General features: G+C 65.6%; 1 protein-coding gene across 5 annotated transcripts in view; it reads left to right on the top strand.

The window, feature by feature from the left end:
- Positions 1–11,420, top strand: part of TRAF2 (TNF receptor associated factor 2) — a 20,394-nt gene extending 8,974 nt beyond the window's left edge. For 3 of the 5 annotated variants that reach the window (XM_029919970.1, XM_029919968.1, XM_029919969.1), the window contains 7 exons: positions 4,123–4,284; positions 5,252–5,326; positions 6,703–6,777; positions 8,020–8,361; positions 8,705–8,882; positions 10,124–10,272; positions 10,756–11,420. In XM_029919970.1, the coding sequence (XP_029775830.1) occupies positions 4,123–4,284; positions 5,252–5,326; positions 6,703–6,777; positions 8,020–8,361; positions 8,705–8,882; positions 10,124–10,272; positions 10,756–10,974 (1,200 nt within the window). In that variant the 3' untranslated portion in view covers positions 10,975–11,420. The remainder of the gene's footprint in view (positions 1–4,122; positions 4,285–5,251; positions 5,327–6,702; positions 6,778–8,019; positions 8,362–8,704; positions 8,883–10,123; positions 10,273–10,755) is intronic. The other 2 variants (XM_029919972.1, XM_029919971.1) reach the window with 1 other exon arrangement.
- Positions 11,421–13,958: the final 2,538 nt, after the last annotated feature.

Genomic DNA, 13,958 nt, shown 5'->3' with positions numbered 1-13,958 from the left:
TCCGTGGCGGGGGGCGCTGGGACCTCGTGCTGGCCCTGCGGGCGCCACCGTACCATCCTGGCCGTGCAGGGGAGTAGCGGTCCGGCTGGATGTGGTCTTCCCGAGCATCTGCGGACAAGGGCTTTCTGGTCTTGAGTTGTTGAGACTTGGAAATTGCTGGAGTGACCACATTCGATCTGCGGTCATGGAGGGGCGTCTGGCCAGTGACCGGGCAGCGGCCAGCGTGCCCATCCCGCCGCGGCAAGGCAAGGCTGGTGTGCGTCCCGGCGTCGGCACGGCGGGGGCCTCTGTGGGGCCAGCGTCTGGCAGCCAGGCCGGCCGGCCCTCATGCCGTGTCCCCGGCGCGGCCGTCTCACGCTCTCCTCTTGACCGGCGCAACGCAGTGACTCACTCACAAATGTCACAGCAGTCGATTCTCCACCAGTGGATGGTAGGACAGGCGAGATGTGGGCTGTCCACGCCACGGAATAGTATTTAGCCATGAGAAGGAAGGAAGGAAATGGTGACACGCGTGGATGGATCCTGAGGGCATTTTGTAGGGGACGGGTCCTGTGGCCACCCGCTCCCGAGACAGCCCTGGAACCGTGAAACCCAGAGAGGCGGGAAGTAGCCCGGCTGCTGCCAAGGTGGGAGGTCGGGAGCGGCGCCGAGCGGCGGGTCGGGCTCTCAAACGGGCAGCCCCGTAGGCGAGGCTGTGGAGGGGCTGTGGGTATGGAAGCCTGGCTCCCCTGGGCTCAGGCTCAGGAGCGGGGCCTCTCAGGTTCCCCGTCACCGGGTGGGCGCTGAGCAACGAGTCGTGATGGTGAGGGTGGGCTTGGGTCTGAAACTGGGGCCTGGGCTCCGGCCTGTGTGCCGCCCTTCCCTCATTCTCTCGACCCACTGGACGCCGAGGTCCGGGCTCTAAACTGTGTGTTTGCAGAGGAGCAGCTTGGCCGTGTCTAGGGAGGAGCGTCTGGTGCAGAAGGCGAGGCGGTGCGCTCTCCGTCCAGCGGGTGCCCGGGGCCTCGAGTGGGGCAGCGCTGGGCGCTCTGCAGGCTCGCCGCTGCCTTCCTGGGAGTGAGACCCGGAGGCTCCTGGCTGTACCCACAAGGCGAGAAGGCCTGCTCAGCGGGACAGGCTTGCAGGCCTTGGGGTTGGGGTCTCTCCCCAGAGGGTGGAGAGCCTGAGCAGGCTGTGGGGGTCGGTGGGCCCAGGGAGTAGCCGCAGTGGGCTGCGCTCCCTTCTGCAGGGACCCAGAGACCCCCTAGGGACAGGCGGGACACCCCCCACCTCCCAGTCTGGAAGGCGGCGCAGGCAGGTGGGCGGTGGCTCCGTGGGCGTCCGGCTGAGGGCCGGGGAGCGCAGCCAGCCTGTGGGCCCGGCCCGGCCGTGCAGGCATGCAGCGCGGAAAGTCCCTGGCCGGCCCGGAGAGCCCCGGAAAGTCCCTGAGAGGGTGGGTTTGGTCATGTGGGAGGGCGGGCGCTGCTCTGGGACACTGGGCCTGGCCTCTGGTAAACCCTGTTCCTGGCTGTGAGTGTCACGGGCCTGGGTGAGATCAAGGCCTCTGTACACACACCGAAGCCAGCTCGCTGCCCTTTGCGGTGCTGGGCCGGTGGTGTTGTGAAACGCTAGCGCTGTGGCTGAGCTGTTCGGAGAGTCCCGGTCAGCCTTTGAATAGGTTTTTCCTTTGCAATAACGTCTGGTATTTTCTAAGACCCTAGTGATTGAAAACCCCAGTGCAGAGATGTTTGTGGAGCACGTGCCGGTGCCCAGGGCGCCCACATGTGCCGCTCTGGGAGCGGGTGTAGGAGCCTGGGGCCGGCGGCAGAGGAGGGGCCGGCTGGCAGGTGGGAGGCTCTCCACAGAGGGCGGGAGGGGGGACGGGGCGCACTGGAGGTCCAGTCAGGCCTGCCTGGTGTCCCCGCCCGTCCCTGTGAGTTCAGAGTCCGCACAGCTCTTTGCACTGAGACACTTAGTTTGAGTTCTGGTTGAGTAAACGCTGATTTCTCCACAGCGTGTGCTCCTCTCTGAGTGGCCTTGAGGGTGGCGGTGCCGAGTGCCTGCCCCGGAGTGGCCCTGGGGCGACCGGAATTTCAGGAATTCCGGGGCAGCCGTCAGCAGAGGGCTGGGCGCCCTCACCCCTCTCGGTGGGGCCAGCTTGTGCGGCGCTTCTCTTGGGAACCCCAACATTACATCCACGGTACTACGTGTTAACACTCTTCACGAAACCCAAGCACCTCAACTGTGGTCGCCGTAATTTTTCCAGTCTGAGCTGTGATAATTTCTGGGGCTTCTCCGGCATATCCGGTGCAGCCCGGGTCTTGCCTGTTGTTGGGTCACTGTGGGTGCATTGTGTCGCATCCACCTGCCAGAGCCCCGGGGACCCTGCACCAAGGGCAGGGGGATGGTGGGGGGCTGGCCGTGTGCCCAGTCGGGAGCCACTGAGCAGCTGGGGGCAGGGTGCGGAGGGGCCGCAGTGATTTGGGGGTGCTCCCAGGGAGGCCGGATGCCGGACACGGGCGTGAGGACCCGGGCTTCGTGCAGCCGGGCGGGTCACGTGTCCTGATGGGCCAGGACCTCACCTGCCAGCATGCGAGGTGCTCTGTTGGGCTGCCCTGGGGTCCCCCAGGAGGCTGGCTGGGAATGTAGCATCTGGTCTGGGATGTGTCCCTCTGGTAGGTCAGAGCACAGGGGTGCCCGCTCTGGGAGGCTGGCGACGGGTCCCGTGAGGAGGCATGGGTGCCCCCAGATGTGACATCTGAAGTCTCCAGGCCACGAGGGAAGGACGCTGCACGCGTTCTGCGGCCCTGGGACTCACCTGTGGTCTCTGCTCCCCTGCACATGCTGGACTTTGGCCTCAACAGCCAGGCCCCTGGCATGGGACGGAGACGCGAGCACCTCGTTCCCTACGCGGGGAGAGCAGGGCGCAGACCCCCTGCTGCTCTCGTCGGGCGCGCTGCAGCCAGCTCCTCCCAGGAGGGCCCGGAGACCCCGTCCTTCGGGCAGGCATCGCGGCCCCAGGGCTGCCCCAGCCCGCACCCTGGGGGGTGGCCAAGCCCCAGCAGAGGGGCCTCCTCCTGCCCTGGCCAGTCTGGAACTTTCCTCAGCGGTCTCCATCTCCTTCCCCCGTGTGGCCTCGTTTGTCCCACCTAAAACTTAACACCGTGCTGAGATCAGCCCGTCACAGGGGACGCCAGAGCGCAAGCGCAGAGGCGGGAGGGGAGGGGAGGGGCCGGGCCGTGCGTCACAGGACGGAGTCCGGCGGAGAAGGTGAGTAGTTCTGGAGACGGACACACAGTAGTGTAAACGCACTTGCCGCCCTTCAGAGTAGCGAAGAGTTACGATGGTAAATTTTGTGTCGTGCACGTTTCAACGCGATAAAAAGGATGGCAGACCAACCTTGAGCTCTCCGTCTCTCCACCCCACGCCCCTGTGCTGTTCCCCCTGCAGGGTGTGCCAGGCTGGGCAGGGGTGGGCGCCCGGGGGGCACTCCTGCCTCTCCCACGTTTTCTGCCATCGCCCTCCTGGCCTCTGTCCCCGAGCCCTTCCCAAGGTATCGCCCTCGAGCTGAGGTTCGGCTGGGTTCCAGCCTGTCGCCTCACCTCTGCACACTGCTCGGTAGCTCCTGGGGGGACAGCACGGCCCGCCCTCCTCACGCGCCGGGGCACCCAGGCCCGGCCCTCCCTGGTCCACCGCCCGTGGGCTGTCCGCGCAGGTGCGGGAGGAGCGCGTGGCCTCCCCGTCTTTCTCCGCTCAGTCCTCCCAGCTCATCGCCTCTCGTCACTCCTGGGCCTCCTGTCCGATGAGACCCTGCCCTGCGCCGAGCCTGGCCGCCCTGCTCCCAGCAGGCTCTGTTCCTTGGCTGCGCCCGGGCACTCCGGCCCTTCTCACTCTCTGGCCGGTGGTCCTGTTGTCCCTGAATGTCAGCCTGGAGCGTGCACAGGCCACGATGCCCCCGGGCGTCCTGTGGGTGGGGTGCAGTCAGCTAGACCGAGGTCCTCCCGGCTCACCTGGAGCACAGGTGTCAGAGGGCTTGGGAGTCTGGGCGCCTGGGGTGGCACCGTCGCCCGGTGGCCCGCGGCCCAGCGGTGGAGCCTGGGTCGGCCAGCGGCTCCGTTGACACCGCGCTCCCTTTGTTGCCAGAGCTGCCACGAAGGCCACTGCCCGTTCATGCTGACCGAGTGCCCGGCGTGCAGGGGCCCGGTCCGCCTCCGGGAGAAGGGGCGGCACTCAGAGCAGGAGTGCCCCGAGAGGAGCCTGCGCTGCCGCCACTGCCGGGCACCCTGCTGCTGGGCCGGCCTGCAGGTGAGGGCGTCGGGCAGGGCTCCCCGCGCTCCCCGAGCCCCGACGCTGCGCCCGCCGTCATGGCCGCTTCGGTGTTTCCGCTGCGTCCCACCAGCCCATTGATTGCAGCCCGCTGGGTGGAAGGTTCCTGGTGGGACGCATGTGGATCTGGAGGCAAAGCCAAGTTGTCTTAAAAGCCTGGTTTGTTCTAGAAAACCTCACACCCAGAGGGAGTCGGAGCGCCAGGCCCAGGCCGCCCTCGCTGGGGCGCGTCTGTGTCCCCACGCCCCGGGCCGCCCCGGGCTCCCCGCTTACTAGCGCCCCGGCGTCGTCGTGTCTTCTGAAAACACTCGGAAATGTTTCTGAGCACGATTATTTTTAGGGAGTCGCATGTGTCACTGTCACTTCTGAGTCCTAACGGTGACTCCCTGCCAGCCCTGGCTCACCAGATGCCCACGTTTCCTGACGTCTGATTTGTCTGATCTGTGGGGATCAGGGTCCAGACGGCCCCGCGCTGCACCTTGATGATGTGTCCGCGAGGCCCCTTCATCCGTAATGCGCTCGGCAGGGGCTTTTTTTTTTTTTTTTTTTTGGCCGCTGTTCCTCGAAGAAGCTGGGCTACATGTGTGTCCCTCTGCCCCATCGGGCCCTGTTCTGTAGACAGTCTGGTCCAGAGGCCCAAGTGTGTCCACTCCCAGGGGGCATCCAGCTGCTCACAGGGCCAGGGTCACAAAGTCCCCCCGGCTTCACTCCTCAGTGACCAGGCAGGTTTCAGAGCGGTGCTCTGCCCTGGTCGCCGTGGATGGCTTGTCCTCCTGTGGCCCCGAGATGCCAGATGGAGAAGAAGGGGTCCTACGCTGAGGCTTCCAAGTGACACTTGCGAGACCCCGCCCTATCAGGAGTCTCTGGGGAGCCACGGCCCCGGAACTAGCCGCGAGGTAGCGCGGGTGACTTCACGCACGCCCGGCTCCTGGCCGCTGTCTTTCAGGCACACTACGAAGTCTGCCCCAAGTTCCCCCTGACGTGTGAAGGCTGTGGCAAGAAGAAGATCTCCCGGGAGAAAGTAAGTGGCTTGCTGGCTTCCGGTGCCACGTGGACCTGGGGGCAGGGCCGCAGGGCATGGGGTGCGCTGTGCTCCTCGACAGCCTGTGGGTTGCTGTTTTGTCACACCTCCCGTGACCCGAGTGACCCGGCCTGTGAGGAGTCGCCTACGCCTGAGATCCCGGCCGCTGCTCTGCCTCACCCCTGTGCACGCCCTGAGCTGCATCCAGAACCCTGCGGGGCGGGGAGCAGGGCCCTGGCTTAGAGGGAACGTGCTGTGGGTTCATACGGATGGTTCCAGTTCGGATTTTTGCCCGATTTCGTGTTCTCGGCTCTTCTTGCCGCGGAGCATCTCGGGACCAGATCCCCTTGGCGTGGCGGCCCAGGTGTGCCGCCCCGGCCCACAGCTGCCTCCACAGGGCCAGCCGTGGACTGCGTACGGGCAGCCTTGTCTCTGGGGGGACATGCATGCAAGCCTCTGGTCTGGAGGTCTTGGGAGGCAGGCTCAGCGCTGAGCGGCCGTGTGTCTCTGCTTCTGAGTGTGAGATTGCTCGGTACGACCAGGGTCATCCTAGCGTTCTGTAAACTGGTCTCATGGGCCCACAGGAAAACCGGGGAGAGCGTGGGGACAGGCCGGGGTCTCACCAGGCCTGTGCAGGGGCTGCAAATAGGGGCTTGGGACTTCTGTCTCCATGTCTCCAGTCGTGAGCCAGGTTGGGGCTGTTGCTCAGGGCTCCCCCGCGTCTGTCTTACCAGGAACACTCATGACTCCTGTCCATCTTTACAGGGAGGGGGAGACTCCGTCCTGCTTTTCTCGTGTTCCACCCCTAAGTGACTGTGGTGGCTTGGGCCGCGGTCTCCTTTTCCTTTTACTTAGTTTAACGTCTCGTCTGTTTCCATCTGGCGTTCATAGCCCTGACGATCTCCCTAGTCCACAGCCCTGGCGGGTGGAGGCAGAGGGGCCCTTGCCCACCCACGAGAGCACCTGGCCTCCCTGGTCTTTGCTGGTAGAACGTGCCGCCCACGGGTGCCCAGCATGCGTGCCGCTGGGCTCTCTCGGTTCTGCGCCTGTTGCTCTCAGTGTTGTGACAGCACCGTGCTGAGTGCTGCCCCCCCCCCCCCCCCGGCAGGCCAGCCCGTCCTCGCTCGCAAGGGCCCGGGGGACCTCAGACACAACGCGTCCTATGGGCTGTGGTGGAGAGATGGGGCACAGAGGCCCAACAGGCATCTGAAGCCCTCGACCTGCACCCACCTGCCTTCACGGCACCCGCAGGCCGTGTGCCCGTGTGCGCCCGGGGCAGGTTGTTGGGTCTTGTCTGGCCTGAGCTGCAGCCGCCGTGCCGGTGGCATTGGGGCGGGGACGGGGAGTCAGGGCACTGATGGTGTCCGGCCTTCTAGTTCCAGGACCACGTCCAGGCGTGTGGCAAATGCCGAGTCCCGTGCAGGTTCCATGCTGTCGGCTGCTCCGAGATGGTGAGTCCCGCTGGCCATGGGTCCGCTGGGGCTGGGTGGGTACCGTCGGTCCTCGTGGGAGCTCCCCGGTTCCCGAACGCGGCCTCTGCTGAGTCTCCAGCCTGGCCTCCTGGTTTCCCTCCCACCTTCTGCTGCCTCGGCCGCCAGGTGTCTCCGCCTCTGTCAGCGCTGTCTCTCTCTGCTGAAAATGCCCAGCGCCTGTACCTCCCTGAGGTCTGGCGGGCACCTCGGGCCTCGCCACGCACCGCCATGCATTGCCTCTTTGTCCTGTCTTTGCACCTTCCCCCCGAGAGCACCTCATGTCACCTGCAGACAGGTCCTGGACCCCCATGCCTCCTCTACCTCCGTGGCCTGGGTGGCCCTGGCCACCTCTGATGTCGTCTCTGCACAGTCACCGGCTTGGCTGTCCTTGAGCACACTGACCTGTTCCCACCTCAGGACCTTGAGCTGTCGGCTGCCGTGAGCTCGCTCAGGCCCGGCCAGGTCTCTGTCCACCAGGCATCGACCCTCTTCCCCGGACTCTGCTCCGTGCCCCTGGGGCGGGAGTGTGCACTGCCTGGGGAGCAGCTGGTGGTGGCCGCGCTGTGCCGTCACCTGGTGCCTGGACACCTGGTTTCGGGTGTCACCTCCCTCTTTTACTCACTGTGTGCTGGGGTAGTGCTGGCGCGTCCCCACACAGGCCCGGGCCCTGCAGCCGCAGCCTTCCCAGCGGCCAGAGGGGGTTCCAGCCCGGGGCTCGTGTTGTGTTGAGCTTGTGGACCTGACCCTGACCTGCGGCCCTCACCACGCCCCTGGATTGACGGCCGGGGGGGCATCTTGTCTGAGCACCACTGGGGAGCTGCTTGGGCACTGGGCCTTGCGGGGTCTGTTCTTTCTTTACTTTGGTGTTTTGAGAACATTTAACGTTTTGTAATTCATTGTGAAGTCTCAGGAGAAGTTGGCTGCAAAGTCAGAGGATTTGAAGACGCGTAGCTTTACTGGTCCCCACCCCCTATTCCCCCACCCCCCCGCAACTTTCGAAACTATATCTTTTTTCCTGTTACTTCAAGTACAAGCAAACAAGTTAGTAGGAAGGTTTGTATCTTTGAAAGACATTGACACCAGACAGCGACAGGACACGAGACAGCGACAGGTGCCGTGCCAGCCGGTGAATGACAACGAGGCGTCAGCGTCGCTGCACCTTGCGGCACGCCCTCGGGGCTCTGGGTCAGCGCCGGTGAGCCTCCCGCCTTCTCTCTGCAGGTGGAGAGCGAGAAGCAGCAGCAGCACGAGGCCCAGTGGCTCCGGGAGCACCTGGCCATGCTGCTGGGCGGCCTCCTGGAGGCCAAGCACCTGTCGGGAGCCGACGGCCTGGGCCAGGGCGAGCCGGGGGGCTGGGAGGCCAGCACGCCGTGCCCCGAGGCAGAGCCCTCCAAGGCTGCGGAGCTCCGGCAGCGGTGTGAGGCCCTGGAGAGGAAGACGGCCACCTTCGAGAACATCGTCTGCGTCCTGAACCGGGAGGTGGAGCGGGTGGCCATGACCGCCGAGGCCTGCGGCCGGCAGCACCGCCTGGACCAGGACAGGATCGAGGCCCTGAGTAACAAGGTCTGGGCTCAGGGCACCCAGGGCATCACGGGGCCTCGGGGTTGATATTCCTAGTGTGATCTCTGAGCCCCGTGCACCGATGGGCCTGACGCAGGGGTGCTGGAGGGCTGCGGGAGGTAGCCCTCTCTCCCAGGCCTGTGGGTTCCACTAGTGCATGTCCTGACACTGAGCTCTGGAACTTCGGCCCAAGTGGCGTTGGGGGTGTTGTGGGGACGCAGCTCCCCTGAGAGCTGAGTCCGGGAAGCCTCGGGCACTGCGAGACGCCGTCCTGCCTGAGGGCCGCAGAGCGGTGGGCGTGGGGGCGCCTCCCGCCGGCTCCCTCACGGGGCCCCCGCACCCCCAGGTGCAGCAGTTGGAGAGGAGCATCGGCCTGAAGGACCTGGCGATGGCGGAGCTGGAGCAGAAGGTCCACGAGATGGAGGCGTCCACCTTCGACGGCGTGTTCGTCTGGAAGATCTCCGACTTCGCCCGGAAGCGCCAGGAGGCCGTGGCCGGCCGCACGCCCGCCATCTTCTCCCCAGGTGCTGCTCGGGAGCGTGCCCTCGGGGCTGCCTGCGTCCGAGCTGCTCACCCGTCCTTGGCCTGGGGGTCCCTGCTACACCGGGGGCGCCTCCCCGGAGGGCGAGGGGTGGGGGGACGGCCGCCTGGGCTGGGACTTGCCCCCACGGGCGGGACCTCAGGCAGGTGATCGCAGTGGTTTCCTCTCGAAGGTGCCACACGGTCCCTTGCTCTTTCAGGGCCGTGCATGGCCCCCCAGCCCTTCCTTCGGAGCCCAGCCCCCCACCCCCCTACCCCCCACCCCCCGCCGCTGGAGGAACCTGCCGCACGAATGCACGCCTTTACCCTTGTGTTCGGCAAAGCCCAACTTCAGAGCCCGGACTGAGTGGGGGATGGTGCCCGTGATTGCAGTGTCCCCTCTCGGACCCCGATGCCACTCACGCTGTCTTCCTGGCTGGGACAGGCGGCTGCCACGTGGGGAGGGCCCGTCTGGGGCACCAGGCTCCCTGCACTGGACGGGAGCAGGTGCCCCCTTGCTAGCGGGGCGTGAGCTCCGGCAGCGGTGGCCCCGTGATGCGCCCCTGGGAGACACCGTCTGTGCTCAGGCGCCACCCGGCTGAGCGGGGTGGTGTCCCGGGAGCCGAGAGAGGGTGGTTTCCGGGGCCATGAGCAGGAAGGTGCGAGGGCCACTCCTGGGGGCGCCCGGGCTCCTGCGTGTCTCTGGGCACCGTGCTGGATTCGGGGTTGTTGCCTCCGGCTTGTCCCGGGGTCTTGCCCTTTCCAGGCCCAGCTCAGTCGGTCCACGGCCTTTGGGCCAGATCCAGCTGCCCCTGAACTCCACAGTCGGTCCCGTTTGGGGGTTACATTTATAGCTTCGAGAAATGCTTTTTCTTTTTGTTTTTGCACATATTTTTGAGAAACTGCTGTGGGAGAGGGGCGGGGGGACAGAGGACCCGAAGCGGGCTCTGCACCGAGGGCAGCGAGCCTGGGGCGGGGCTCCAGTGCCCCAACTGTGCGGTTGTGACCTGAGCTGAAATCAAGACTTGGACGCTCAACCAGCCGAGCCCCCCAGGCGCCCCTAAAAACACCTTTCCTCATGGCCTGTTTTTCCTTTGGGGTATCTGTTCTCGCCAGGGACTCACCGCGTGCTCTGAGGAGAAGCACGTGTCCCCAACCCGGGCATCATGTCTGTGTCTCTGCTCCCTGCGGGAGGTGCCGGGGAGCACGGCCCGGCCTCACTGACCCTCCCCGACCCCCCCCCCAGCCTTCTACACGAGCAGGTACGGCTACAAGATGTGTCTGCGCATCTACCTGAACGGCGACGGCACCGGGCGCGGGACCCACCTGTCCCTCTTCTTCGTGGTGATGAGGGGCCCCAACGACGCCCTCCTGCGGTGGCCCTTCAACCAGAAGGTGGGGGAGGCCGTCCCAGCGAGTGCTGGGGGCGCCGTGGGCGGCAGGGTGGGCCCCAGGGCTCGGGCCTCCGTGGGGCTCTGTTGCTGCCGTGGAGCGGGGGCACCGCCGAGTCGGCCCCAGGGCTCCTGGCCACTCGGGGCCATGGGTTACAGACGCTGCCTCGGGGCCGGGTTCCGATGGAGGGCCCCGGCTGGAGAGCCCGTATCCGCTGCTCTTGTGCTGGGGTTGAGGGACTCCTGTCGGTGCCAGGCCAGCCCCACGGTCTTCCTGGTGGAGGCGGCAGCACGCCTGAGAAGTGCTGCCCTCCGGGAGGCCGTGACTATTTCCTGAGCCCTCCGGCGGGGACATGACTAGCCCTAACGGCAGCCTCCATCCCGGGCCTGATGGATAGAAGGTGCAGGGACGCAGATCACACAGACGGGGGCTGAGGCTCGGGGACCGTGACTCGGTGTTGTCCCCCGCGGGGCGCTCTTCCCCCAGGTGACCTTGATGCTGCTTGACCAGAACAACCGGGAGCACGTGATCGACGCGTTCAGACCCGACGTGACCTCGTCGTCCTTCCAGAGGCCAGTGAGCGACATGAACATCGCCAGCGGCTGCCCCCTCTTCTGCCCCGTCTCCAAGATGGAGGCTAAGAACTCCTACGTGCGTGATGACGCCATCTTCATCAAGGCCATTGTGGACCTGACGGGGCTCTAGCCGCCTCCCCCCGGGCTCAGGGCTCAGGGGTCAGGGGTCAGAGCAGCTGGGCCTGGCGGCTCGCTGCGGGTGGACTCCTGCCGCCGTCAGGCCGCCGGGACGGGGCCGCCTCCTGGGAGAGGCCGCTCAGCCCGGGCCGCGAGGGGTGGGCTGCAGGCCGGTCAGTCCCGCCGAGGGCTGGCCGTGTAGGCGTTCGGGGCAGAGTGCGTGGAGGGACGGGGTGCGCTGGCCCCTTGTCCTGCCCTCTGGCCCCCGGAGAGAAGGGACGCTCTCGGGCCTGGCCGCCGCTCTGAGGAGAGGCCTTGCCGTGCAGGCCTGGCCAGGCCCGTGCCCAGGGAGGGCACCCCGTGGCGAGTGTGGGGTGCACGTTGGGTGCTGGTGTGAGACGTGGCGCGGTAGCCGCCCCGTCAGGCTGCGGAGGAGTCGTTATTAAACTGTTAAATCTCTGTGGTGAGTGGTGTCCATTTGCCTCTGGCCTTGACCCTCACAGGGGCCTCCTGGCTCTCTGCCCTCCCGAAGTCCCCTCCCCACAAGTGCCCTCTCCCTACCTGCGTCACCAGGTCCCTGAGTAGTTACGTGGGTTCCCACACTCGGAGCTTTTTCCTGCAGGCCTTGCTGAAGCCAGCCATCTGCTTTTCTAGAATGTTCTTTGCTGGCAGCTCCTCCTCCCTCAGGCCTCCCCAGGGTCTGCCTTGAGAGCAGGTCCACGTGTGGCCCCGCCTCGCCCTGCAGGGACCTCTGGGCCTGGAAGAGGGGCCAGTTGCGAGTCCGGCAAGAGGCGCTGCCTCCCCGGCCCGGGTCTTCTCCGGAGCCAGGTGCTTCCTCCCGTCGGCAGCTGGCGGTCCTAGCGCTGGCCGCGGGCTTGAACCTCGGCTCCCCCTGGGCAGGGTCTCGGCCCCGTGGGCAGACTCTGGGGTCCAAGCCGCTGGCCGTGTGCACCTGGGTGGTTCCAGAGGGCCAGCTCTTGGCTGCCCCGGGGTCTTCACAGAGAGCCCGGGACGCCTCTGATCCCCCTGGCGTCTTCTGGGAAGCGGCGGGACACGAGCACTGAGACCAGAGGAACCCGCCCCCGCCACCACTTCCCAGGCCAGAGAAGGGCGCGCCTGTCATGGGCCACGTGCAGTGGTGGTGAAACCGTGGAAGGGCTGGCGTCCTCTGAGGCCCTTCCCGCCGCGCTCTCAGGAGCCTCGTCCTCACCAGCTGCGTTTCCACGAACGAGACCTCAGCGCCCCCCCCCCAGCCTCCTGCGCGGCTCGTCCCCACCGCCCCCCGGCCCACCCCCAGCCCCGCAGTGCCGGGCCCCCCACTGCATCAGGAAGCAGAGCGTTGCCCGCTGGCCCTTGCCCCCTTGTCTGCTGGGCAGTCGGTCTCGTTTCCTGCTGGTTGGCAAGAGTCCCTGATGCTCCTGGATGCCAGCCACGAACCGTGTCCGTGACGGGAACCTAGGGTGTAGACGTTTCCGTGGTGAACCATGCTCCCGGCCAGCTTGTTCAGGACGTCCTAAGCCTCCCCAAGGAAACACTCGTGTATTTTCTGATGGTTTTTACAGCTTTGTTTTCAACACATCGGAGTTTTACTGCGGGTTTGTATAGGGTGTGCGTGCAGACGTTTTGTTTCCCGTTAGGCCAGTTGAGTTAAACGAAGATGAATGAGTTTACTTTTCTATAAAACAGCTGCAAGACGAGGATTGGAAAGGGTTTTGCCCAAGGGACGGGGTGAGGGAGAGCTCTTAGCAGAAGTAAGACGTGAACCCGTTTTGGAAGGGGGACAGCAGGTTGGGGATGGCCTGCGGGCAGAGGGCCCCTCGAGGCTGCCCGCTCACGGGCCGTGCACACAGCTGCCTGCCGGGCAGCTTGCTCCCTCCGACCGGGGGCCCCAGGGTGGGGGTCTGGACAGCGCGCAGGAGCTCAGGGCCAGGAGCCGGGCGGCAGGGTGGGGCCCCCTCCCGAGCAGAGAGCCACTGCCAGGGGACGCGCTCCCAACGGGGAGACTGGGGTCCCCTGGAGAAAGCACGGGCTCTGGACCCCCGAGCGAGGCCCGGCCCCGTCCCTCGTCCCACAGCGGCCTGCCACGGCTGGTGTTGGGGCAGCCCCTCCCCTGCCCTGCCCCTGGAGAGCACGCAGTCTTCTGTGTCCATGGACTGCTGTTCCGGACGTGGCCCCGCCTACGACCGTGCACACAGCCTTCATGTCCGCTTGGCTGTGATGTTTGCCAGGCTCTGTGGCAGGAATCAGGACTTGTTTTCTTTCTAAGGCTGAAAGAGACCCCACACATGGACAGAGCCCGTTTCATTGATTTGTCTGTTGATGGACCTTCAGGCTGTCCCCGCATTGGCCATCGTGCGCCACACCACCGTGAGCGTCATGTGCGGTTTGTGTATGGACGCGGCCGGCCGGCGGAAAGGGCTGCATGTTGAACCGTTAACAAAGCTGTCCAGCAGCCCGACGCTCCCCACGGTGTGATTTCCGCTTACGCCTTCGTGTCCCCTCCTGCTCCTTCCACACTCTCAGAGATTTGAATCCTTATTAGTTTTTAATACAAAAAGTATTCGTTGAAAAACACCTGCAGCAAAAAAAAAAAAAGAAAAAAAAACACCTGCAGCAGCCACGTCGCGGTGTGTGTGGTTTTGGCTCACGGTTGCTTTGTGCCCACCGTGTCCCATCCTGAGATGCGGGCCGCCGTGCTGTCCCGAGGGCCCGGCTTCCCGCGTCTGGGTGTATTTTGATGCCGACCGTGGGGTTGGAATCGGGGGTTGATGGTTCCGGTCTCTGCGCTGGGAGGCCCGCACCCACGCAGGTCAAGTGCGCAGCAGGTCGGTAAGCCACACTCTCTCTAATGGCTCTTTGCACTTGTCACCTAGGCTGCTTGGGGCGCGGCTCCTCCATGTTCACACACGTGCGGATTGATGGCCAGAATCCGGAGTAGTGCCATCGTCCGCAGCCAGCGCCGTGCCGCCCGTCACTGTGGCTTGTCTGAGGGCGCGC

The sequence above is a fragment of the Suricata suricatta genome, chromosome 13 (genome assembly GCF_006229205.1).
Source record: "Suricata suricatta isolate VVHF042 chromosome 13, meerkat_22Aug2017_6uvM2_HiC, whole genome shotgun sequence".
Classification (NCBI taxonomy): domain Eukaryota; kingdom Metazoa; phylum Chordata; class Mammalia; order Carnivora; family Herpestidae; genus Suricata; species Suricata suricatta.
Note: the sequence above shows the minus strand (reverse complement) of the source record. Positions and strands in the feature narration are given on the sequence as shown.